A 27,588-nucleotide genomic window follows, 5' to 3' on the forward strand; every position below is an offset into this window, starting at 1 on the left:
AGTGTAGAGAGTTTTTTGGCTTAACCTTTCAGGGAGGTGGAAGGGACCAGGCTGGCCAAAATCCTGTTAGAGAGGGATGAACACTTAATTCTAAGTCTCTTTGAAAATTAACTGCTTTATTGGATAACCCTGTTGAAACTTCATCTTGTTCTAAAGCTAAATAAAATACCCAAATGGTAAGACACAGGAGGATTTTGGTTGATAAGTGTTGGCTGCTCAGAGGGTTAATATTTCAGAGGTGGAATAAACAGGAGTTTGGAAAAGTGCTTGGGGATCCAGTGCTTCTGAGCATTTCAGTGCTGGCAGTGATGGGTACAATAGTTTAAGCTCAGTGGGTAATGCAACAATTCAGTGGAAGTGGTGAATCCACTGCTGATTTTTCAGGTTGGCAGTGATGAAATTATCTCAGGAAATGTAAGGACAATGAAAAGGGACTTCAGGGCCCTGGGACGGCTAGTTAGGGGATCTGGAGCGCAAGTAGTGTTTGCCTCCATCCCTCCTGTAAGAATGGGTGGGGAGGTATATAGGAAGAGTTTACAGGTCAATGAGTGGCTAAGAGACTGGTGCCAAAGACAGGGTTTTGGTTTTTTTGATCATGGAATGCTGTATGAGACACCTGGCCTGGTGGTGGCAGGTGGGATGCACCTGTCCCAGAGGGGGAAGAGGCTTTTGGGGCAGGACTTAGCAGGGCTCATTGAGAGGGCTTTAAACTAGATGTGAAGGGGGAAGGGGAGAAAACTGGGTCTGTTAGGGACAAACACAAGAATGAACCAGTGTCCGAAGGCAGGTGGTCTAGGGAGGATTTAGTCCCACCAGTGTGCTCTGCTTGTTTCCTGAAATGTCTGTATGCTAATGCACGCAGCATGGGGAACAAGCAAGAAGAGTTAGAGGTCTGTGTACGGGCTAAGGGTTATGATCTGGTAGCGATAACAGAGACATGGTGGGATAGGTCACACGACTGGAATGTGGCCATGGATGGTTATGTGCTTTTTCGGAAAGATAGGGTAGGGAAGCGAGGTGGTGGAGTTGCTCTTTATGTGAGGGAGCAACTAGAATGTGCTGAGTTTTGTGCAGGGGCTGATGAGGGGCAAGTTGAAAGTTTGTGGGTAAGAATTAAGGGGCAGGCTGGTGTGGGTGATACAGTTGTGGGGGTCTACTACAGACCTCCTGATCAAGGCGAGAAAGTTGATGAGGCCTTCTACAGGCAGCTGAAAGTAGCCTCACAACTTCAATCCCTAGTCCTCATGGGTGATTTTAACTACCCTGATATCTGCTGGTTGACTCACACAGCCAGCCTTTCACAGTCTAAGAGGTTCCTCCAGTGCATTGACGATAACTTCTTAATGCAAATGGTGGACAAGCCGACTAGAAGAGGAGCGCTGCTGGATCTTGTACTAACCAACAAGGAGGGCCTTGTTGAAGCAGTGGTGGTCAATGGCAGCCTTGGCTGCAGTGATCATGAGATGGTTGAGTTCAGGATCCTGTGTGGAAGGACCAGAATGCCCAGTAGGACCAGAACCCTGGACTTCCGCAGGGCAAACTTTGGCCTCCTCAATCAACTGTTAAGAGAAATCCCATGGGACAGGGTGTTAGAAGATAAAGGGGCTCAAGATAGCTGGTCAATATTCAAAGACCACTATCTGCAAGCACAGGATCAGAGCATCCCTATGGTTAGGAAATCCAGTAAGGGAGCTAGGAGGCCTGCATGGTTAAAAAAGGAACTGCTGGGAAAACTTAAGTGGAAAAGGAAAAACCTACAGATCATGGAAGGGGGGCTGGTCACTTGGGAGGAATACAGGACTGTCGTCAGAGGATGTAGGGAGGCAATTCGGAAAGCTAAGGCCTCCTTGGAACTTAACCTTGCAAGTCAGGTTAAGGATAATAGAAAGGGCTTTTTCAAATACATAGCTAGTAAAACTAACACTAGAGGCAATATTGGCCCACTAAGGGATGAGATGGGAGCCCTGGTGACAGAGGATATAAAGAAGGCAGAGGTGCTGAACACCTTCTTTGCCTCTGTCTTTACTCCTGCAGGGTTTCCGCATGAGCCCCAGATTCATTTAGCCCCAGAAGTAGTCGAGATAGATGAGGAGCTTGACATAGTAGATGAGGATTGGGTTAGGGATCAGCTGAGTAATCTGGACATCCATAAGTCGATGGGTCCAGATGGAATGCATCCAAGGGTGCTGAGGGAACTGGTGGAGGTCATTGCTAGGCCACTCTCCATCATCTTCAGTAAGTCATGGGTAACAGGAGAGGTGCCTGAGGACTGGAGAATAGCAAATGTCACTCCAGTCTACAAAAAGGGCAAAAAGGAGGACCCGGGTAACTATAGACCGGTCAGCCTCACCTCCATCCCTGGAAAGGTGATGGAACAACTTGTTCTTGTCGCTATCTCCAGGCATATCAAGGACATGGGGGTCATCAAGAGCAGTCAGCATGGTTTTATCAAGGGTAATCATGTTTGACTAACCTCATAGCCTTCTATGAGGAAATTACTAGGTGGATAGATGATGGAAGAGCGGTAGATGTGGTTTATCTTGATTTCAGTAAAGCATTTGACACCGTCTCTCACAGCATCCTTGTAGATAAGTTGACCAAGTGTGGGGTTTGGTGATCAGGTAGTGAGGTGGATCAGGAACTGGTTGAAAGGAAGGAGTCAGAGAGTTGTAGTCAATGGGGCAGAATCTGGTTGGAGGTGTGTGACTAGTGGAGTCCCTCAGGGGTCGGTACTGGGACCAGTGTTGTTCAATATCTTCATCAACGACTTGGATGAGGGTATAGAGTGTACCCTCAGCAAGTTTGCTGATGACACTAAGCTGGGAGGAGTGGCTGACACACCGGAAGGCCGTGCGGCCATTCAGAGAGACTTAGACAGGCTAGAGAGTTGGGCAGAGAGAAACATGATGAAGTTCAACAAGGGGAAGTGTAGAGTTTTGCATTTGGGGAAGAACAACACGATGTCCCAGTATAGGTTGGGGGCTGACCTGCTGGAGAGCAGTGTAGGTGAAAGAGACCTGGGGGTCCTGGTAGACAAGAGGATGACCATGAGCCAGCAATGTGCCCTTGTGGCCAAGAAGGCCAATGGCATCCTGGGGTGCATTAGGAAGGGTGTGGTTAGTAGGTCAAGAGAGGTTCTCCTCCCCCTCTATTCTGCATTGGTGAGGCCACACCTGGAGTATTGTGTCCAGTTCTGGGCCCCTCAGTTCAAGAAGGACAGGGAAGTGCTTGAAAGAGTCCAGCGCAGAGCTACGAAGATGATTAAGGGAGTGGAACATCTCCCTTATGAGGAAAGGCTGAGGGAGCTGGGTCTCTTTAGTTTGGAGAAAAGGAGACTGAGGGGTGACCTCATCAATGTTTTCAAATATGTAAGGAGCGAGTGTCAGGGAGATGGAGTTAGGCTTTTCTCAGTGATTACCAGTGATAGGACAAGGGGTAATGGGTGTAAATTGGAGCATAGGAGGTTCAAGTTGAATATTCGAAAAAATTTTTTTACTGTAAGGGTGACAGAGCCCTGGAACAGGCTGCCCAGGGAGGTTGTGGAGTCTCCTTCACTGGAGACATTCAAAACCCGCTTGGACACGTTCCTGCGCGATGTACTCTAGGTGGCCCTGCTCTGGCAGGGGGGGTTGGACTAGATGATCTTTCGAGGTCCCTTCCAACCCCTAGGATTCTATGATTCTATGATTCTATGATAAGAAAACTTGGTCTGGCTGCACGTTTTCACATGGCAAGGAGGGAGAGAGCTCAAAACCTCTTCCTGGAGAACTCTCTGATCTCATCTCAGGCAGAGAGCAAGATGCTGGAAGCAATTAGAGGAAGGTGGCTTGCTGTCTATTTGCCTTTTTAAGTGAAGGTGTTTCTGACACAGCCCCCAGCCTGCCATGGCCACCAATGAGCCTGATGACACAGGAGAGAAGGACTCTTGCCAGTCTGGTTGGGGTTGCTGTAGCCTGAGTGCTATAAATCCAGTTATCTCTCAAACCACATGGGATTTTGAGACAGTCGAGTGTTTGTATGGCTGAGAGCCCTGCTTTGAAATGCTGTGCAAGTGCCAAAATAAGTGGTGCTATTGGCATTTAAATTAATTGCTATGTAATCTTGGCAATAAACTTCCACTGGGGGGGTGTTGGTGCAGTGGGAAGAGGGTCAGAGCTGTTTTCAATGGACATCTGGGGATTGCAAGTTGCTTAGTGATAAAGGCATCCAGCTCAGTTTCCTTGCATGTTTGTGCCCTTCCCTCCCTGCCCTTCCAGAATAGCAAGGGATAATTAAATGGCATTCAACATCAAAGGCTGAAAGTCAGGAAGGGACAAGCTTATTAACCTTGTTGAGCTGGAAGGAGCACTGGGAGCATTTAGGGCTTGGATCTTGGGGGGTTTTCTGTTCTTATTTTTCTCTTTTCTTGGGAATTGACACTTAGTTGTGCAGAAAATTGTACTTGTTGTTAATTTTCTTGCAATCCCTTTTATATGATTGTGGTATTGCAGCACATCTGTGAATTAAATCTTAAGAGGAACTGGAATTTAGGTTTTTATCTGATTACCAGGAATGTTAATCTCTCTTGGTAATACAATCAAAGGAGAGAAGCAAAAATACAAAAGTATGGAGGTTGTCCATTTAGGGTGAGGATGAGAAATATAATCCTTATTTTCCATGATCTCATTTAAGTAGCAAACAGACTGAGTTTTATGCCTAGGGTTCTTCAAGAGGGGACAGGTTGAGGAATGAAGAGGGGGTGCAGGGCACTAGAAATACAGTGGCCAGGCAGGAGAACCAAGAGTCCTTTTAGCTGCTGGCTTGCACAGGAGCCACGTGGGGATTGCAGGAGGACACATGTATGTGCACACAACACAGATGGACCTTTTCCCTTCACTGACTCCTTGAAATGCTGCTTGGAGCTTTAGGGACTGAATTTTGGGGCTCTTTTAAGACACCTGCATAAAAATTCCTTCACCGTTGTGCAGGGTGTTTGTGAGGAGCTTTAAAGCAAGATCATAGAATCACAGAATCATAGAATTGGCTGGGTTGGAAGGGACCTCAGAGATCATCAAGTCCAACCCTTGAACCACCGTTGCGGTTGCTAGACCATGGCACTGAGTGCCACATCCAGTCTCTTTTGAAATATCTCCAGACACGGAGAATCCACTACTTCCCTGGGCAGCCCATTCCAATGTCTGATCACTCTCTCAGTAAAGAAATTCTTTCTAATATCCAACCTAAATTTCCCCTGGCACAACTTGAGACCCTGCCCTCTTGTCTTGCTGAGAGTTGCCTGGGAAAAGAGCCCAACTCCCCCCTGGCTCCAACCTCCTTTCAGGGAGTTGTAGAGAGTGATGAGGTCTCCCCTGAGCCTCCTCTTCTTTAGGCTGAACACCCCCCAGCTCCCTCAGCCTCTCCTCATAGGACTTGTGCTCAAGTCCCTTCACCAGCCCAGTTGCCTCCTTTGGACCTGCTCCAGGACCTCAATCTCCTTCCTGAACTGAGGGGCCCAGAATTGGACAGATTACTTGAGGTGTGGCCTCACCAGGGCTGAGTACAGGGGCAAAGAGATGTGGAAGCTGTAGGCAACGTTCTTATTCTCATGAGCTATTAGAGGTCCTGCACATCCTTCCCAACTAATTAAATTTTGCCCCTGCTCTTTTCTCCTCCCCAGATCACTGTGTTCACTACTACGATCTCCGCAACACTAAGCAGCCAATCATGGTGTTCAAAGGGCACCGCAAGGCGGTCTCCTACGCGAAGTTTGTGAGCGGGGAAGAAATCGTCTCTGCGTAAGTACTGCCTTTTATCTGGGCTGAAAACTTGGCAGCCTTTGCCTTCTGGTGATCTTCAGGGTCATCACACAAGTTCACCTGCGTGGGTGAGCGCACGGGCTGGCTGCTGTGCTTTTGGAAAGCTGATAATTGCTTCTTTTCCTAAGACAAAAATAGAAATTAATTCCTGGTGTCGCTTGGCTTTGCTCTTTCTCACAGAGAGGAATCTGCAGATAAGTGGGTGCAGCTCCTAAGCACGAGCTCTCAACTGTGGGAAGCTGGAGGTGAACTTCCCTTTTACAAAGTGCTGAGGATGCTCCTGTAGATAAGGCTGGCAACAGATGTCTGAGCACAGTAATCTCTGGTATAAGATGGCTGATGAGCTGCTTGTCAAATGATGCAGCTGAGTGTCCACAACCTGAAACAACTCAAGTAGGACTGACTGATCTGTCCTCTGATAATTTATTAATCTGGTTTTTTTTTTGAAGACCCTCCCTAGGATTATATACTCAGGTTAGAAAATAGCTTTTCAGTCAGGGTGGGCCATATGATCTGCTATGGATAAACTGGAGGATAATATTGTACAGCTTCTGTTCAATTAAGTGGCCAGATGTGTCTGACCCAAAGCCAGTTTGTAGCTGCCTCAGTTCTAGGTAGGGTTTCAGTTCTGTGGGAATGAGCATGTCAGATCACCTAGTGAAAGGTTTGCATAACTGGCTATGAGCTGCTTCAGCAAGCCAGAGATTCAGCCTCTCTTACATGGAGAGGAATATGCAAGCAACCTTGGTGGGGCTGCAGGAGAAGCTTTGGTCTCAAAAAGCTTGTGTATAATGTCTGAGGGCAGCAGGGGTGGATCACAGGGTAGATCTCATCCCAGAAAGTGTGCCTGCTGCCTTGAACTCCATCAGTGGTTATCCAGCTTGGTTCTGTCCTGTGGTTTCACATAGTTTGCTTTAGAAACGTTTAGAGCCAAATCAGAACATTTTAAGGTGTTTTTCAGGCTGCTAGCAAGTTACTCTGAGCTGCATGATGGAAGATTCCCTGGTGACATCCAGTACTGTTGATATTTAATCAGCTTCTCTTTTCTTATTTCCATTAGCAATTTAAGTCTCTATAAGGATGCAAATTCATACCTAGAATGCAGAGCAACTTAATACTATGAACTAAATCTGGGTAAGAAGCAAGTGTTTAATAGAAGCAGGAGGAAGCTGGGAAAGTTTTACAGCTGTGATCAAGTGGAGCATCATCCATGGGATCTTTCAGGAGAGAATATCTCTGCCCTGTTTGATCCAACCATGTGAGAAAACTTATCCCACAGTCCTGGGAGGAATACTGATGGAGCTGTCAGACTGGGACAGGCTTCAACAGGGGGAAAGGACTAACTGGAGGGTTTCATGCTGCTTTTTCTGGAATAAATAGAAAGACATGTAGGAGACTAGATTATTTTTCGTGTCTGCCTTATGCAAACTGACAAAAGGAGACAGCAGTAGTGATTCCCAAAAATCAAGCTCAGTTTTCTTTTAAGAAAAAATGATATGTATATTCAAATTCTCTAGGATTCTCACTAAAGCTGTTTTATAGATTGAATTGATTTCCTTTGCCTTGTAAGAGTTAGGTTTTGACCCCAAGGGTGTTCAGAACTGCCTGGTATTTAGCACAACACGTTGATTACAGTGCTGATTTACAGAGAGAGGGATTTAACAGCAATGCAGCCATTACATTTTTTTGGAGAGGGTATGAAAACAGAAGAGCAGTGTAACAGCAGTAGAATCAATGGCCTTCTTCTCTCCTTTGCAGTCCAGTGGTGAATAACATCCTCCTTTTATGGTGTCCTTATCCTAAGCAATGCAGACATGGCTAGAATTGATGGGAATTTGTTAAGAGTAGAAGCATTTAATTAATAATAGACTTTAAGTGTTTTTATTTTAATGAAGACATCTAGAATGTATGCTATTAAAATATAGAGGTTAAGTGCCTGCACATATGAGGTCTTCTTGATGGGCTAGCTAATAGCAGGAGCTGTCACAGGAATTTGACAGCTTGTAGAGCAGGGATTAGGCTCTTGCTGCTTTACCCTGTCTTCAGAAAAGTTTTGTTTCCAGGCAACTCTGAAGCTTTTCAAAGCAGCATTTTTGAAAATGTGGCTGCCCTAATAGCACAGGAGACACCTCCCTGTACTTGGGGGCCAAAAAAAAGCAGTGGTATGTACCTTTTTATCCTTTTTATGAGCTGTGCTGCTACTGTGACAATAAGGACAAGAGAAGGGAAGGCAGCTTGAGCAGCAGTGTAAGGAAGGGATGGATGGATGGGGAATAAACATCAGGTGGAGAAGCTGAATAGTGTTTTAGGGCCCCTCTGTTCAAGGCATGGGATGAGGTGCACTCCCACTGAAGCCATAGTATTATAGATAAAGTTCATACCTTGGTTCTGATCTGACCTTATACTATTATTACAAATGACAAACAAATCTTGCTGCAGCTCCCTTGTCACTCTTTTGTCATTCCAGCTGTCACTGGGGGCTGAGATAAGGATTTTGCAGTACAGCACGAGGTGCATCCTGCCTCTGTTGTGATATTATTTTTAGGTAAATGTGACATTGGTGCAAGGCTGCACTACATCATTGGTAGTATTTGATATGGATATTGGTGGTGGTTTGTTTTTGGGTTTTTTTCCCTTCATCTCAATATTCAAAAACCAGCAATGCTGACTTGTTAAGGGGAGATGGGGAGGTGTTTTTCCTACCTCCCTTTCCTCCCACCCAGGAGGCTGACAAGTCCTGCTTCCAGTCTCTTAAATTTAAGGTGTGAACAGCACTACCCAGTTCCTCAAGAACTGCCTCACAGGACTTCAGTCCCCTTGCAGCAGTTTCTCTTTACCTACACTGGAGCTTATCCCCCTAAATCAGTGAGTGCCAGAGTATCAGAGTCTGGAGATTGCCAGAGAATTGCCTGGGAAGTGAGAGGGGCACAGTTTGGGGAGAAGAAATTAATCCTTTATCTCCCCGAAATCTGGGATCTTCCTAGTCCAGTTGAGCAGAGGAGACTACTTCCATCTCCTTTTTTTTGTGCTAAAGGGGAAATATTTGTTCACAGTAAATAGAAAAACACTTTGAAAGCATGTTTACACGTGGAAGAACAGTGGAAAACATAAGTTTTGAGCCCAACAAAGTTTGTATATTTTTAATAGTAATGTTTAGCTTAGTGGCCAGGGTGAAAAAAGTGGGAGTTTGAGATCTGTGATGACAATTACACCAGGCAAACCACATGAATTTTATGCTAACAGCAACTCTGAGCCCCTGTAGGTTTTATAAGCTGCTGCTCAGTATTTGGCAGGAAAAGGAAACCATACTTTGAGGGATGCTGGAGAGGGCAGAGGCTGCTTCCCACTCTAGTCCTATAAAGGCATGAATGAGAGGTGTAGTCAGCCTGGAGAAGGGAAAAGATTTTGTCTATGGTGTAAAGGTTAAAAAAAAATAAAATGTATTCAGTGTGTCCTGGATCTGGAGGAGGTACTGATGTCCCAGAGGCTGCGCAGTTCAGTGGGCGACTCTGTAACTGATAGGAGAAAGGGAGAGCAATAACTTGAAGGAAGTTTTTTATTCAAACATGTAATGCATTTTGACAGGTTTCTGAAATAACATAATTTTCCAAGGTCAAGCTGAATTGCATATGATTTGGAAGTGGGATAAATCTCCTGGAGTGCACTAAGACTTCTGCACTGACACAGCGAGGAGGCTGTCGAGGAGCTGCATTGCAGGCAATGCAACGTGGCAACAGTGTGACTTTAGGTGTTGTTTTCAGGTCAACAGACAGTCAGCTGAAGCTGTGGAACGTAGGGAAACCTCACTGCTTACGCTCCTTCAAGGGTCACATCAATGAGAAGAATTTTGTGGGGCTGGCATCCAATGGAGACTACATTGCCTGTGGTGAGTAGAGCCTTGCTGGTGCTGATGTGACTCCACAGAGCTGATCCCTCTCCAGATGCAAAGCACACTTGCTGTTGTGCCACAAGGCTGCATGAGCTTTTTAGTAGAGGGCTATTTCAAATAGAGGACTATTTTAATACAGGACTATTTTCAAACCCCCTTCCCATTTCCCAGGGAATAGCTTTAGAAACATTTAGAGTTTTTAAATTTTTAAAGTTTTAAATTTTATTCCTACTCACTAAAGCAATCAGTTGTGATCAGAAAAGGAACATCCACCTGCCAGGTGAAGGCTGCTTAAGGCAGGTCAGTGTCCTCTCTTAGTTGCTGTTTTCAGAGGCAGCAGATTTCCTTTGGCAAACAGTAACAACTGGTGCATATTTCCCAGTATAATCCATGCTCTCTCTGATGTCCCACAAATAGGGGCTGCTGGCTCTTACACTGAAAACGTTGACACCTTTCTTCACCTTTGCCCTTAGTGTGAACTGATCTTCTGTTGAATTTTTAGCAACAGATACAAGTCAAAATGTCACCTTGCTTGACAGCCTTTGGTGCATACTGGATGGCAATATTATTATCCAATCTCATCTCATGTAAGGAGGGGACAGCCTGGGTCTGGTAAAGGAAAACACTTCCAATCCTCTGCAAGGGAGGACCCGACTCATCAATGTCATTGTGTCCTGGCCGGATCCCATTACTTTTCCTTACATCCTCCTTGGTGCATTCCCCTTTCTCATCTCCTGGTTGTATGGCATAGTAAAGCTGTTCCCTGGGAATAGCTTTATGACCTGACCCTGACAGAAGCAGGGTCTGCATTTCTTCCTGTTTCAGGAAAATTCTTCATATATGCTAATCCAGACTTGCTGTCACCAAACATCACCTACTAATGCAGCCACTGTTGATACCACTTATGTCTTTCAAGCTTATCAGCCAACACATCCTCCTGCATCTAAGGAAGAGCAGTGGCCTGGACCACACAAGTGGTCCTGCACATGTCACTTAGTGCAGCACTCTGCAAAGTGAAGCACTGATGCCCTCATTGTGAGCAGCTCCCTGGGACATGAAATCACCCTGAAACAGCTGCTCCTTTGGAAGTTTCTCTTCCCTCTTAAGTTGGACTGTTGAGCTTCTGTAAATCTACAGAAGGAAGGAAGTGATGGGAAAGCTCATAGCTGGGGGGGTGAGCAGGACAGCTATGCCAGCACTGAAGGGAGAACCTTAGCTTGTGTATTCTCTGATCTCTGGGCAGCTTGCAAGGCAGAAATTGCAATGGATTTCTAAATAAAGCCTGCATGCTGTCTGGTCAATCTTACTGAAACCTCCATGGACCAAACTGTCATACTTGATTACAGCAAGCAGGAGTGTGACAGTGCTACCTGCTGCAGTGCTGAGCAGGCTGGGTGTAGCAGTGGTTCACATGGTACAGGAGATGCTCTGCTCTCCCCTAAGGTTGTTGTTGGGATCCTGTATGTTTTGTAAGTGTGCTGCAAACTGCTCATAATAAAGCCTGGTTCTGTTATTAAGCACTGTAAAAGTTTGCTCTGGAGCACTCCCAGTTGCCAAGGCACTGATGTTAACTAAATGGGGGGAATGTCTGGTCTTTTTTAATCATCATAGAATCACAGATTGGTTTGAGTTGGAAGAGAACTAAAGATATTATAGTTCCAACCCTTCCACTAGAATAGATTGCTCCAAGCCCATCCAACCTGGCCTTGAACACTCCAGGGAGGGGCAGCCACAACTTCCCTGGGCAACCTGTTCAGTGTAAGAGCTAAGCCTTAGTCATATGCCTGCTACCAGAACCTAATCTTGTATATTTTTTTTTTTTCTTTTTTAATCCCAGGAAGTGAAAATAATTCCCTTTACCTGTACTATAAAGGCCTCTCAAAGACACTGCTGACGTTCAAGTTTGATACAGTCAAAAGTGTCCTGGACAAGGACCGGAAAGAAGATGACACGAATGAGTTTGTGAGTGCTGTGTGCTGGAGGGCACTACCAGATGGGGTAAGCTTTCTGCTCAGCCTCCCAGCTGGATGCAAAAGGAATGCCTCCTGCTTTCTCCTGAAATAGCATTGCCAAGGGTTTGGTATTTTCCCACTTATGGGTATTTTGCAGATGAGCCTGAGGACATGGAGATCTGCAGGGTAACTGGGAGGCTGGGGGATGCTAGGGGAGAAGGCACTTCTCTGTTCTTATATCTCCCACCTTTCTCTTTGAATCTCTCTACTTGGCATCTGAAATCCTCAAAAGCAGCATTGTGTTTCACTTGTGGGTTTTGTGGGCACCTCAGTGGGATTTTTGTTGCTTTAATGAAGGCACCTGCAGATCCTGTGTAGCCTTATCTCAGTGTTACCCTGTCTATGCAGTCTTGCTCACTGAAATACAACCCCCATGTTGTAGATTTGTAAAGGAGACAAGCCCAGGCTGCAGTCACCTCAATGACTGTTCTAGTGACACTTAATTCATATACATAGTATGGGTACTAATGCTGCAGGCAGACCTGATGCAGCTTTTGTGACAGTGGCCCTTTGGCATGTGGGTGCTCTGAAGAAGAAGATGCTGCTTTTTAAATTCTGAGGGCTCTTGAAGAACACCTTGTGTGAAGGAAAAAAAAAAGGGAAAAAAAAAAGGAAAAAACAGGAAAAAACCCAAAAAAACCCCCCTATAAACTCACTGTCTTGTGTGTACAAGTTTGCAAATCAGATACTTCATGGACTTGTTGGGTGGGGGAGGAGAGGAGCTCATTCTAAATACAGTCTTCCAAGTAGCTAAAGCAGAATGTTTCCCAATTGATGCCCTGAGACCTTGCATTCCTAAAGGCAGTGTTATGGAAAGGTAAAGTCTACCAGTCTGGTTTGGTATGAAGAAACTGTGCACCCACAGACATGATTCAGTTGTCACTGACAAACTTCAGATAGAGGCTTCTGAATCAAAACAGAAATGTATACCTGAGCATCTGAAATTGCAATTGCAGTTTTAAAAGTGGGCTGTTGTGGTTTAAATGGTAGGCATGAGACTCAGTGATGTGGAGAGTCACCAGCTTCTTTCTGGCTGGGAGTTCAGGAGGTTTTGGTATAGCCAGATATCATGTCTCAGCTATAGAGTGGCTGTTGGGTGTTGTGTAATCTGTCTTTCTGTTGGGTGAAAATGAGCTCTGGGAACCTTTGTGTGTAGAAACTGAACTGTTTGTATAGAATTGTCCTGCCCACTGACCTCCTGGGCTGCTTTTTTGCAGTGATATCTAACCCCAGTGTTCTTTCTATTGCCATCCCCTCCTTATCAGTCTTTTCTCTGACTAATGTGCTTTACTCTGACAGACCTCAAGTGACTGAGAAACTTCTGAGCAGTCCTCAAAGGCTATCAAGTAATTCTTCATAACCACTATGAAAAATATTGTGGAAAAATGAATCAGGCCCATCAAGAATGCACCAAATACCTTGCAGGACCCACTCCATTAAGCAGCTTTCAGAATCTGTCACTATTCTGATAAATTTTTTCCATCATTCCTCTGCTTTTCCTTCTGTTTCTTCTAAATTAACCTTTGTCTCCTATGGCAGCCACAGTACCTGGCTTTTGTTTGTAAAGAAAGTAACAAAAAGCAGAATATCACCATTTTGTCTCCACCTGAGCAAGCTGCCTCTCTTGCTGTTGAGAAGAAGCCTGAATATTTCCTTGTACCCCATTCTCAGACCCCTGAAGACAAGTGGTGCTCTTCACCAATGCAGCTGCACATTTCTCTTTCCTCTTGTCCTAATGCTGAGGTCCCTCTCCAACCTAATTGAAACTTCACTCATATTCTTAGGAAATTAAATTACTGCACAGCCAAAGGTCATTTATGCTCCCAGTCTTGCTGGAGTGATAAAACTTTTTTTTCTTTTTCTATTTTGATAAAGTTTCTTAAACTTGGCATAACATTTTTCAAATGAGCTTCATATATATGGGCTTCCCTAAAAGCTGACATGTTTTTTTAATGATAATAGAGAAGGCCATTGCAGTGCTGTCAGCATCTGAGGGAATCAGGGAGCCCACAGCCTATTTCTGCCTTCGTTGCAGACTTTGATCCTGAATGAGTCACTCTGCCTTAGTTTCCTAATTAGAGGAGTTACCATCCCTACAGGAGATGGTGCCTGCTTTGCCACAGAGCACACTGCAGCTCAAAAGCTCCATCCTCCATGCCATGGAGAACCCAGCATGAGCTGAGAAACCTGCCCCAGAGCTGCAGGGAGCATGGTGGGTAAGCTTTCTGCTCTTCTTGGTGGGCTGTTTTCCATGCCAGGCTGGTTCAAAGCTGTCTCACTTTGTCTCCATGCCATGCCAGGTTTGCTACCTGGGGTGTTTTTGAGCAGGGACATGTGTGCCAGCTCATTCCCCAAGGCTCCCCAGTGGACCAAACTCTCTTTAGTTTCCCCATGGTGTTGTTCTGAAAGATTGTTCTTTAATTAACCTTTAGAGATGAGATGAGTAAGTTTCAGATCTGTCAGTTATCTTGGGAAGCACTCCTTCACTTCGTGCACTTAAGTACAAAATCTCAGATCCTAATTAAAACTTAACTAAAACTTTCAGATGAAATGTCATTGATTCTTTCTTAAATCTATCTTTGGATAATTCAAGCTTTTATTTCTTCCTGAGCCAACATCAAACTGTGCCAGCAGCCCTTGCCAGAACCCATATTTTTGGCTTTTTTTCCCCTATGTGTTGTTTTTTCTCCACTTACAGATATGCAGGGACCTTTTTGCTACATCATCTTACCAAGCAGAGAGGTCCAGCTCCTGCTTTCTTTCCACATGTGTTAAAGCCATAATGAAGGAGAAAAATTGTTCTCTGCAAGTGCTTATTAGCATTTTGCATCAGGCTTACTTATTTTTCATCTCTTGGTAATGTTTAGAAATTAACACTAGCATGCAGCCTCATAGTTCTGTTGGGATAGGGAGGAGGTGGGGGGAAACCCCAAGCAAGCAAAAACTCTCAGAAAATAAATCAGGAAGCAGAGCTTTGATCTGTCTTCTGTGTTTTGGACAAAGGTAATTGGCTGTTTAATGTTTGTTTTTTTAAATAGTGTTTGAGGAAAACCACTTCTTACCTCTCATTTTACCATAAAAATAAATCAATATTCAGAAGTAGAGAAGTAAAGAAAGCTTCAGGGCATTTTTGATCTATAAGTGCAAGTTAGACATGGAGTTGATTTCAGAACCTTCCTTGAACCAAATCCTTTTAGTTCCCAGGTCAAGGAGGTTATAACATACCTGTTCAATCTGGTGTTTTTAGCACCTTGTCAAGACTTAGCCAGTTTTATTTGAAATTGGAATCTGGTCTTGATATTGGAAAATACATTCTTTCCTTTGCTCAGCATGTAAGGAGACAATGCTCTTGCTTATAAGGATGCTCTTGCACTATAGGGAAAAGAAATTTTAGTAGTGGTAGTAAGCAGTGGAGAGGTTTTATTTCTCTTGGGAGGGTCAGTTTTGTTCTGGTATGTGGACTGCTGGAAGAGTTTAGTTTGTACTTATTTTCTTTCATGTGTCCTTCATGATGTTTTCCACTTCCCTAAAGGAGACATTTTTTGTTCTGCTCTGCTTTACCATATTGCAGAGTTCAAGATGTTCCTCATAGAGCTGTGTTAAATAATTACATCTCAAGTAGCCTCTTTCCCAGGCATGGGTAGTGTTTCTCAGAAGCTGTCAGAAGAGAACCTGTTCCCAGGACAGCAAAAAGGTATTAGTGCTGAACACAGGAGCAGTTTGATTATGTAGATTAAGTATGGCTCAATCTATCATAATCACTGAAAAGAATCCATTTAATTCTGTACCTGTTTGCATCAGCATTCATTACAGGCAAGGAGCAGGTTAGCTGCAGGAAGATTTCTCAAGCAGAAATGTTGAGGCTTTGAATCTGGTGAGCAGATGCAGATAAGAGCAGGAGAATGGCAGGCAAATTAACTTAGGTAAAGCTTGATGTGCATATTTTTTTTCTTCTTCTTGAGGGGTAAGGAAGGGAAATCCATAGAAAACGATGCTGTGGACTTTAACCAAGTCATCCACAGCAAGGTGATGGCCCATGTTGGATAGATGCAGAGGTCTCCTGGCACCTGGGAGAGGGGCTCTCCAAGCAGTGGCATGGCAATAATGTGAAAGCATCTCCTCTGCCTGCTGGGGGAGAGCAGAAATCCTTATCATATAATCACAGACTGGGTTGGGTTGGGAGGGACCTGGAAATTCATCTAGTTAAGACCTGCCATGGGCAGGAACACCTCCCACTCGACCAGGTTGCACCAAACCCCAACCAACCTGGCCTTGAACACTTTGAGGGATGGGGCAGCCACAGCTTCTCTGGGCCATCTGGGCCAGTGTCTCACCACCCTCATCGTGAGAAATTTCTTCCTAATGTCTAATCTAAATCTCCCCTCTTCCAGTTTGAAACCACATCCCTCTTGTCCTACCCCTCCATGCCCTTGTGAATGATCCCTCCCCAGCTTTCCTGTAGCCCCTCCAGGCACTGGAAGGTGCTCCAAGGTCTCCATGGAGCCTTCCCTTCTCCAAGCTGAACCACCCCAGCTCTCTCAGCCTGTCCCCATAGCAGATGTGTTCCAGCCCTCTTATCATCTTTGTGGCAGTCCTGGGCTCACTCCAAGAGTTCCAGGTCCTTCCTGTACTGAGGCTCCAGAATGTTGTTTCCTTTCTCATTGTTGCTCAGAAGTAATTTTATTTTAGGGAAGTCTCAAAACATTCATCTACCAATGAGTAGGAGAAGCAGGCACTGGGACTTCAGGTATATGATGGAAATATCTTCATAATCAATCTTGTGTCTCTGAACTTCTCTTTATGAAACTAAGAGGGTGGAGATACTCCCTTCTAATCAGTTTTAGGTGCATCTCTTCAGAAAACAAGCTTTTATCCCATTTATTTTTCCTTTCCTCTGAACATCCAGCTTTGCTTCCTGGTGATGTCTGGCTTGAATTCTTTAAATAGAAATCTGTAATTGTACTACAATAAGCTGGTCACTTAGTAGGGCCATGATCTTGTTCACTGATGGAAAGTAGCCATCCTTTGTTTTCCTGTAGCCTAATAAATGGTACACAACATACACAGGAGCTAGTCTGGGACTCTGATAATTTACAGTTGGCAAATTGGCTCTCTTTACTGGAATTAATTTAGCTAATAATTATTTTGGGAAGTGATTCATTGCCATTTTAAAGTACTAATTAATTTCATAGAACTTCTGGACATTAAAAATGAAATCTCCTTTGTCATTCCCAAATAACCAAATGCTTATGCAGTGTCATTCTTAAGTAACTTGTATCAACTGTAACTACAACTGTAACTTGAAATATGAATTTAAATGGGATTTTTTGGGAAAGACAAGATTATTTTTTGTTGTTCCACTTTGCTGCTGAAATTTTAAAGGCTCAACATTTTTTCCTCCAGCTTCAGCTCAGTGTTGTCTTATTTTTATATCCTCCTTAAGGAGTTGTTCAGCTGTTGATTAAGATACACCAAGGTAGTAATCTAAAGCTTAGGAGATAAATGCCTGCCTGAATTGATCAGACCTGAGCTGTCCCTTGTCTGCCCTTGATACCAGCTTCTGGCACAGGTAGCAGCATGAGTAGCTCCAACCACTGTATTTTCAGGGGGAGTCCCTGCTATTTTCCAACTCATCCTTTCTTTCCTAGACCAGAGCTGGCCTGTAGCATCTGTCTGCAGCATCTCCCAAGCCAGTATCCTTGCAGGTTATCCTCCAGTGCAGCATCTGCTTCATCCTGGAAACATGGTGGTCTTCATCTTATTTCTTGTGATTGAAGCAGTTTATGGGAGGCTGAGAATGATCAGGTTTTAAGAAAAACAAAGAGATTTTAATCAAATTTATTCTACTGGTTTTTCTCCCCTTCCTGAATATTCTCCTGGGGAAGCTGTCTAAGCCTCATAGCACACATGCTGCAGAGCTCACAGCTCTCTGTGCCCTGGCTTCCCACTCCTCTTGCCATTCCCTCTGCTCTCTGGGCACTGGCAATGCTTTCAACAAGCAAGTTTTCTTTTATTACTCTACTGCTTCACACTTTCCTTGGGTAGTAAAAATCGCTTTTCTCTTCTTTCCTCCCTTTTCCATGTCTGTTCCTTCCTTACTCATTTGAAAATCTCAAATCTTTGTTAACAAAAGTGAAACCCAGAATATTAAGATGCATCATACATCATGCATTGTTGATTTTTCCCCCTAAATTTTAGCATATTACTTATGTATACCAACACACACTCTATGTAGTTTCATATGCTGCTTGAAGAAACATTTTCTTATGCAGAATAATTTCTACCTTGCAGATAAAAGGTGTCAGAATGTGTGATTCTTTCTGTTCAACATGCTCATTATATTTTCATACCTATTTCTCTTCAGAGGCTCATCCTGGGCTGTATTTTTTCTGTGGCTAATTAAAACACACTCAGGTGACTAACAGTGTTTTATTTCTCATCACAACCCTGGGTGTCCAACTGCAGAGAACTTGGTGGGGGGGAATATTGTACTCCATGATTACACTTCATACTGAAATCTCGGTGTGTTGACACTTGGCTCCATGTGAAAGACTGTCTTGATAATGTGATTATGCAAATGACAGGCTTTAGGAGAAAATGTTTAATTTTGAGTACTGTAGAAGGAAGAAAAACACTGGTAAATATTCTTTGGGTACATTCCCTCCTGCAGCTTCTCCCCAGTGAGGACAGTGCCTGCCAGCCTGCGCTGCTTCTGCAGTCCAGCATGGGTTTGGGGGAAGAAAGAGTTATTTAGGGAGTTTGGGGAAGGAAGAAAGTGCATTGCACTATTTACTGTGCTGTTTCCAGGCTTGAGGATGGCTGGGACATCAGTGCCTATGCTAAGTCTTAATTTCCTAGAGGCAGAGCAGCTGGCTGTGAACAGAGAGGATGAGTCTGTGGCTTTTGTTCAGCTCTGGAAGTTCAGGTCCCCTGTGGTACTGCAGCACACTGATAGCATTCTAGCTTCTATTTTAAGAATAGCTTCTCCAAGAAATCTAGGTGGCTCAGGTTTTTCTTCTTTGTTGGTTTTAATTTTACATTTGCAAACTCAATTTCTCCTTCTGCAAGGTGAGGCATATATTATTTTTTTCCCTGCATAATTGCAGAAAATTGCCAAAGGGTTGATGCTTTTTTTTTTTTTTTTTTGAAGTGCAGGCAGATCAAAGTCACCCCTGTTTCATGAATGAAGGCAGCATTTGCTCTTTCAGACTTTTACAGCTGGTGTAAAATTTTATTTGCTTACCAGGATGTCTTTTCTAATGCCAAGAGAAGCAGATAGCCTGCTGCAGATAGGGACCTCTTTCCTAGAGCAAGGGAATGACACAGTGGGTGACATAACTCTTGAGTACTGTTGACATTGCAGTTCCAGGAGCTTATCCCCATGGTGCAGCTGTGGAGATAATGAACTGCTGGTGTTCATTGATGGTGCAAGGAGAGGTCCAAATGGGTTCTCATTGTTTCCTGGGCTTTAAAAAAAAAAACAAAACCATCCCAAATCCATCACAAATTGTATTGCTGTGATGGGGGATGCACTGTGCATGGGGGATGCAAAGAAGTCTCTGTGCCACTGTAACTGAACTTGTAAGTTGATGTTTTCCTCCTGTTGGGACTTGGCTGCTTTAGTAACCATCAATTCTTTATTCAAGTATGAGGGGTTCTTTTAACAGATTAATCCAAATTGGGAATCCACCTGGAACCTCATTACTGTCTCCATCCCCAGCTCCCCACTGAAGCATAACATTACAAGGTAAAAGCTGATGTGCAGCAGTTATGAATTGTGTGGCCCTTCACATAAGCAATATCCCAAATGGAACCGTGTGGTAGAAAATTATCTGTATTCTGGTGGTATTCACAGTCACCTTTATATTATCTACTAGGGTGGAGAGAGAGAGAGAGAGAGAGCAGATTTGTATTCAGAGACATTTGGTTTTAGAATTAAATAATTGTACTACTGGTTTGGGTTTTTTTTTCCCTTTTCCCACCCAGCCTCTGCAGTGCTGCTGTTGAGCCCCTTGGTCTGAACTCTGATCCATACCCTGCTGGGTTGTAGCAATGCTGATTAAATTACTGATTAGGCAGTTGTAAGGTTTCTGTGGCAGTTTTTCAGATGATGCCTGGAAACCTATTTCCACCATGAGTTGTTAGCTGCTCTCTTCCTGTGTGTGTTCTTAGTTTTGTGCCTTTGTCTCATGGACATTTCACCCTCTCTTGCCCTAAGGATTAGAGGTGGCAGGCATGTGCTCTCTTTTCCCTACAACTTCGTGTAGGAAGGCTTATCCCTAATATTTTCTGAGACTTTTATAGCTTATATTTCATGTATCCTGGAATAAGGGCTCCAGTGAAAGCAGTTTCAGGAGCCAGGCAGGTTTTGCAGGTACTGAGCAAGCATCTCAGCCTGCTCCCAAGCTTCAGTGAAAAGCTGGTCTCTGAGTCAAGAGCATCTCCAATATGAGCAGCCTTTGCTTTATTTCCTCTCTTAAATTCATTGTTTTGTGCTGCCCAAATCTCTGGCACCAAGCCAGTGAGGTGCAATCTCAGGCAGTGTTTGGTGTGTTAGCAAGCAATGGGGGTCATTTCAGATAGGAGCCCCAGGGGTAGAGCTAGGCTTCTATATTATATATATATTATATTCTATATTCTATATTCTATATTCTATACTGATTGATAAAGGAGGACCTTGTTTTCAGACCTGTGAGAATGAAGTAGGTTTTGAAAAGCCCCTGGCATTGTGCTACCCACCCACCTTGAAGATGGCTTCAGTGAAGCAGCAGAATTCCCACACCAAGGGGGTTTGAAACCCTTGCTGCTGGTGGTCTCCTGTCCCTTTTGTTGGAGGGTGGGTTTATAACCTTGTTCCCTCTAACAAGTGGCACTGTTTCAATTACAGTCAAACCAACCTCACAGTTTTATCTTCAAGTCCTGCCAGGCCACCACCATTCAGTAATCACATGAGCAGCATCAACCTTTTGCTCTAGCACTCCTAATTAAGCAACTTTAATGGCTGCATTTAATGTTTTACAGAGTCTAAATGAGGTGGAAAAAATATGAACTTTTTTTTTTTTTTTTCTTTCCAGCACAAGCTTTTGATCAGAGAATTTAACCTCTGGGTGAAATGAAAGTAGGAGCATTTATGCACAGGTGGTTTGCTCTGAAAAAGCTTTACTTTCTGTAGGTCTCTGTATTAATATAGTTACTATTTGGCTTTGGGCAACTGTTCTGGAGGTTTTCATATGCTTGCTGCCCTATTGTTATCAGTGACAAAACACAAGTGTTTTGAAACCCAGTAACTTGTGACCAGCTTCATGCCAATTGCATTGCATGTTAATAAAGCAGGAATTAAGGCTTTTATGAACTCCGTGTAAAAACAACTGTTCAGACTGGTTTTCCAACAGCTACATGGATTTGCATCCTTTTAACCTATTTAAATAAGGCTTAGTTTCTTTTTGGCTGTGTTCTAATCTAATTCTAGATGAGCCAGCTATGTGCACAGAGTGAAAACAGTTGCTCCTTTGGAAGCAATCTTATGTCTGAATTGAAGCTACTTGGATGTGTAATTAGGATATGCAATTATTTTATGTAGGATGCACACAGAATTATAAAACCAGTCCTTTCTAAGGAAGAGGGAGCTGGTATGGTAGGAAAGTTATGGTTAGTAATTTAATGAGTACCTTTTAGGCAGAAATGATTCTGTTAAATCAGGGGCTGTGCAGCTCAATTGAGTTGTGTTCACCCTTGCATGAGGTGTTTTGAATTCTGCAAGGGAAGTGCTGCTTCAAACAATCCTTCCTTGTGGGGTTGGATATCCTCATTGCTTCCAAAACTATCTGGTTGGTAAAGCTGGGGAGAAGTAAGCTGTGTGGTGCAACCCGGCTAATTCTATGATTCTATGAAAGGAGGGCAACTGGGCTGGTGAAAGGACTCGAGCACAGACCCTATGAGGAGAGGCTGAGGGAGCTGGGGGTGTTCAGCCTGGAGAAGAGGAGGCTCAGAGGAGACCTCATCACTCTCTGCAACTCCCTGAAAGGAGGTTGGAGCCAGGGGGGGGTTGGGCTCTTTTCCCAGGCAGCTCTCAGCAAGACAAGAGGGCAGGGTCTTAAGTTGTGCCGGGGGAGGTTTAGGTTGGAGATTAGAAAGAGTTTCTTTACTGAGAGGGTGATCAGACATTGGAATGGGCTGCCCAGGGAAGTAGTGGATTCTCCGTGTCTGGAGATATTTCAAAAGAGACTGGATGTGGCACTCAGTGCCATGGGCTGGGAACTGCAGCAGTAGTGGATCAAGGGTTGGACTTGATGATCTCTGAGGTCCCTTCCAACCCAGCCAATTCTATAACTCTATGAGTACTGGATTTTCTAGTTTTACTTTTGTATCTCTGAAGTAAATATTAAGTTAAGAAAGGTATAGCTGGGGCAGCCTGGGGAGCTGGCAGGTGACAGTGCATCATTTCCCATTTGTTAATCATACCAAGAGATCCTGCAAGGAGGATAAGTAATATTTATATAAGCTAGGAAGAACAATTGCTTCAGATCCATTAAATAAAAAAAAAAAAAAAAAAAAAAAAAGAGTTCCTTTTAGCTGTAATATGCAGATGGTGCATAAATTAACTGCAGCAGGAGGAGAAGAAGCTGAATCTCTTCTTGCTCCCCATGTTGGCATCAGTAGCCAAATTTCCTGGTGTAAATACATGGTTTGTTCTGTTTTTATTTTTTTTTCTTCCTGGCTTCTAGGTTGATCAGTTGAGACCTTGTTAGTTTTTTCTTCCAAGAAAGATCTACAAAGCAGACTGTTCTGGCTAAGTTTCTTCTGACCACCAAATAACAGCCAGCTGCTTATAGACTGGGGAGTGTGTGCTTGAGGGATGTCTTCATTTGTTTAGCAAGAAATATCCTTTATTAAAGTAGGAGGTGAATAGTGCTTCTGTTTGTGCCTTGCTTCCCAGCTTGCATGTTACCTCCAGCATATGAAAAGATAAATTTGGGCCAGCAGGAGTAAAAGGAAAGGAGAGAAAATAAGCTGGAAGCTATTTAATACAAAAGGATTCATTTTACTACTGGTTTTCTGTTTTCATCAAGTTCATGTTTGACTTGACAGTGCAAAAGAAGAATTGTTGGGAAATGCATGAAAATCTGAAGTAAACTGAAAGTTAGCAGAAGTCCTTCTCATAAGCCCACCACAATCACTAAATATTTGACTTTTACTATTCATCTTGAACCAGAAATTCATCATTTCTGGGGTGGGGAGGGGAAGCTCTGAAAGCCCATTTTAGTACAGATTTTTAGAGTTTTACTTGCTTGCAAAGGAAAAAAAGTTTGATGTGGGTTTATGATGCAGACAAGTGTGTTCTCAGCCAGACTGGTGCTTCTGTAGTGAGTCTGTAAAACATATGAATGTGGATTCTGAGCCCAGCACACTACAACTCTTAAGTTAATGAAGTAATGAATGTAATATATGCCAAGCCCCATCATCTGACTCTCCTTATCCAGACAAATGCATGCTATGTGTGTGGCTTTTTTTTTTTTTTAAATAGGTCAGGTTTGATTTTTTTCTTTATATTATCATCTTTTATTCCTTTAATGCTTTAGCTAGGACAGTAAATGATCATAAACTCTTCATGGGAGCTTTTATGCTGATGCTTGTAGCAGTACTACATGAGGTTGCTGTGACAAGAAATAGCACATGTAGTCCAGACAGGGGACACATTTTCTTAAATCTGCTCTATTTTGTCCTGTATTTCTCACCATCTCTGCTCTGAAATGCTTGAGGCTTTAATCAGGCCAAGATAAAGTCAGAGGGTGCCTGCCACACACTTCAGTGCTGTCTTTTGAGGACTGAGTCAACAGTAGCATCTCTTCAGAAAGAGTATCTAAAATCAAAGAAGGATGAAGCAGATTGGCTCAAAGAAATAAATAAATAAAAAATCAGGTGCCTGAAGTGTTTGTCCTCCCTCACTTTTTGTTGGGTTGTATTCTAATGTTTATGTAGCTGAAGGATATTATAAAATCAGGGGTAGTGTGTTGCAACACAAGGGGATTTGTTCCCTCTTACAATCCCAGTAGGAACATGACATTATATTTTCTTTATATACTTGAGTCTTTTTCAGCTTCCCTTTTTGCTGTTGGTGTCCTTGGTAGTCTAATGGATTTCTTGATTGTTGAGCTCCTCTTTTTGATACAGTATTGTTAGTCTTTGCATGCATTCAAAATGACAGCCTTAAAAAGTCATTTCAATTTCAGATGTCTAGAGATAATTTATTTTTTTTTAAACCCACTGTGTGAAAATAACTTGAATAGTAGCAGAATTATCCATTGTAAGAGAGATTATTTTACTTGTGAATTGGATTTAAAGATAAAAATCTGTCCTACTTCCTGGGATGTGGATTTCCTATTCATTTTTCTGGTAAGATTAATCGGGAGCAAGACTTTAATCCAGAACAAAGATGATTGAATTGTCCTTAAACAGTGATGTGGAACATTACCCAGATCTTTATTTAAAGCATTTTTTGGTCTTGCCATGCTGAGAAACCACGAGTGGGTGAGAGCTGCTTGTTGTGAGTGCATCATAGGAATGGTGCTCTTCCCTTGCTCATTAGAAAGGCAAATGGTTTTTTGTTCTTTTAGGAATAAAGTTGTTAGGAGGTCTTCTGTGGAATGGGTTAAATTTGTGCATTATTTTGGCATGCAGTAAAACCAGCTCACATCACCTGCAAAAGCTCCTGACTGCTTAACAGTCTGCCATTAACTGAGTGGCTGTTGGGTTTGTGGCTTGGCCAGGATGGAAAATGAAGCATTTTAAATCAACTTTGTTCCTTCTTTGGGAACCCAGAGAAGGACAAGCTCAGGCTCTGGCTCCCATAGCCTCTTGGGCAGCATGTCTGGCAGAGCTCCAATATGATCCACTGCTTCCTTTCACTGCCACCAACCCTGAGTGCTAACAACCCCATGATTTTAAGAATTGTCTTTTTTTTTTTTTTATTTCCTCTTTTCCAGCAGAGAGTGTGTAAAACTGTCAAGTATTCCTAAATCTCCAGTTGTAGCCTCAAACTTGCCCTAGAGGGCAAAGAGGAGAGTGTGGGGAGAAGCATCTAATTCAAAGGTTTCCAAGCTGTGACGTGGGAGCTTGGCATCCTCAGGGTTCATTTTGGGACTCCTACCTGAGGCCAGGCTGTGAGCAGTAATGTTTGGGAGCTGGCAGTATTTCAGATGCATGTACCAAATGTAAAATTTTAAAAAAGGTCAAAAAAAAACCCAACCAGCTTGCTGTTTAATGGCCTTGCTGTAGGGATGCTGGCAGGCAGCACACTGTTGGCAAGCTCTTCCCTGGAGTTTAGGAGTGTATTCCAGGCCAGGAGATTTAGGGACTTGTAGCAGGGCAGCCTCAGGGAGTAAGCAAGAAAGGAGCTGTCAGGGCCTTGTTTAAGGCTGTTGGATGGGGATGTGTGCCCCATGGAACTTCTCTTTCCTCTGACTAGGTTGATTTTGACCTTCTGAGTTGACTTGCCCTCACTAACAGTATTTTCCTATTAGTTGAATCCTCTTTTCTTCAGCTTATTTTCATGGGGTGCATCATGTTTCAGTTAGGACTGGGTATGGTCAGAAGTCTGAGATGAAAGGCAGTGAAAGGCAGGTTTAATTGTGAGATTTTGTAGGACTGGAAGCTGCTGGGACTAGTCATGGGCAAAAGAAATGTATTTTGTCCACCACAGCAGTCTTCCTAGAGCAAAGCGGAGGTCTCTGTCTGCTTTAGGAGAGCCAACTAAACCAGATCGTTCCCCTCCACACACATCTATTATCCCATAATATGCCAGGACAGTTCCTGCAGCATCCTTGGCAGCAACCCTGCCTGTCCATGATGTTCTGCCATGTGGGTACAGCCTTTGGGCAGGGTTTTTTCTGCAGAGCTAAATTTAATTACCAAGGGTTAAACCAGCTCAGTCATTTAAAGGAAGACTATGATTGTAGTTACTGGTTTTTTGTATTAAAATGCCCTTTTTTTCCCAAAGCACTCATTAGGATCAGCAAACTGGCTGTAGGGGTGGTTAAGTTGTGGTTGGAGAGATGTGTATGGGAGGAGCAGGGTCCTGAGGTTTCCCTTCCCCTCTCAGTTCTTGCTGCTTCAGGAAACAAGTCAGTTGCTGTGAGCATCTCTGGAAAATGATGCTGCAAAACCATCAAAGCAGTGCATGTCCCAGAGCCATTCAAAAACAAGAAATAAAATTTAAAAGGCACCTTGGAGTGTGTATGAGGGGTCATTGTCTGTGGGCTGCTGCTGTCCCTAGGCCAGACCCAGTAAATCTCCAGCAGGTACCATGTTTGTCCAAAAAAATCACAGGGGAAGAAAGGGAGAAAGGATGAAATTGCTGTAGCTGAGGTTTGGAGTGATGATTGAGTGCTGGCTTGCTGCCTGATGGCTGTCACTGTTTTGCAGAAGCAAGACAGATCTGAGAGGGGTGATTGCAGCTGTATAGCTGGGAAGTAGGGGTTTTAATTGCTAATTAAAATTATCATTTGCATTTGGGATTTTCCTTTTTGAAGCATGACATCATACTGCACAAACAGCTGCTAGCAATGTTTATTTATAGCCTGACCAAACTGGCAACTTGCCTTTGCTGCTTAGCTGCTACCTCTGTATTTCACCTATTGCCTGCTTTTCCATCTGTTTTATTTTAACTCCTGTCCTGTCAGCCCTTGTTCTTCCAGTCCTTGACTCCATTCCCATGCAGACATAGGATGATCTCATTGCATTTTCCCTTTTGTCTTTATAAACAATAGGTAAGTAACAACAGTGCCAGTCCAAAGTCAAGGGAGCTTTTCAGATTTAGCTTGACAACTCCTCTCTCTGAATTATTTAAGGCCATAAACAAAAGAAAGCCCTTCTAGAGCTTCACGTGACTTCTCATCTGGTATTGTGGAAATGCCTCATAGGCAAGTCCCACTAATTTTTCCCATTTACATCCATGGGATTTAATAGAATAGCAAATACAATTAGAATTCAGAGGCTACTGCCTGGTATTCCTGAGAGGAAGATAAGTTGCAGGGAGGTGGATGAGCAAGTCAAGGAGAGAGAAAGTGGAAGGGGAAGGAAATAATAGGGAATTTCTCTTTACTTGCAAGAATTGTGAGTCAAGTTTGGATTTATATTCCCCTCCTTACTACAATCAGTGAACTTGTCTAAAGATATCCTACAGTCTTTTGACTTTAATCTCAGTCCTGGGTGACTTTTCTTTTTAGACTCTTTGTTTTTAAGTCTAAAATGCTTTTCAATAGCTGAATTACCCAGTGATTTCTGATTTCTCAGGTATATTTTTCTTACTGATTTCACTCATCCTTCTGGATTCAGGAGTGTTTCAGATGGATGGGATCAGGGAAAGAAGTCAGCAGAGCACTTCTGAGTCCCTCAGATGATGCAGAGTTCATTATTGTCTTTTGAATAGTTCATTCTGCAGAACAAAGTGGGGAAGATGAAATGTTTTGCATTTATTATGCTAAAGCTCTCAAGTTGTACTCTCTAATTCTTAATACCTAAGGCATAGCTGTCTGTTCTTCCCACTCTCTTCTCCTCCCAGATAAATATAGTAGAGAAAGCCTCAGTAGTAGGATATTAGAGAAGCAACCTCATATGTATCATCTGTACTCTGTATGGTTTTGTTTAGTGAAGTTCTTTGCCTTTTATGTCCAGTCAGACATTAAAATTCAATTTACTGTATTATCTCTTCTAATATCAGTCACACAATTTGGTAATCAAAGCTGATTGCAGTGTGGCCTTTACTTAGAAAACTGCCCTGCAAAAGTGGCTTGTGTCTCTCCTCTCAGGGACTCCATCTCTTTCAGTTTGCAAATGAAAAATCACTCTCTTCCCAATAGCCTTGCAGACATGACCCTGCTCAAAGCCCAGTGCA

The 27,588-nt window shown here is 43.4% G+C and overlaps 1 protein-coding gene and 1 non-coding gene across 4 annotated transcripts in view; both read left to right on the forward strand.

The window, feature by feature from the left end:
• The window catches only part of COP1 (COP1 E3 ubiquitin ligase), a 127,214-nt gene that overhangs the window by 81,594 nt on the left and 18,032 nt on the right, over positions 1-27,588 (forward strand). For all 3 annotated transcript variants that reach the window (XM_030455512.1, XM_030455513.1, XM_030455514.1), the window contains 3 exons: positions 5,657-5,774; positions 9,557-9,681; positions 11,522-11,682. In XM_030455512.1, the coding sequence (XP_030311372.1) occupies positions 5,657-5,774; positions 9,557-9,681; positions 11,522-11,682 (404 nt within the window). The remainder of the gene's footprint in view (positions 1-5,656; positions 5,775-9,556; positions 9,682-11,521; positions 11,683-27,588) is intronic.
• LOC115598720 lies at positions 25,340-25,474 on the forward strand. The gene has a single exon (XR_003987860.1).

The sequence above is a fragment of the Calypte anna genome, chromosome 8 (assembly GCF_003957555.1).
Source record: "Calypte anna isolate BGI_N300 chromosome 8, bCalAnn1_v1.p, whole genome shotgun sequence".
NCBI lineage: Eukaryota > Metazoa > Chordata > Aves > Apodiformes > Trochilidae > Calypte > Calypte anna.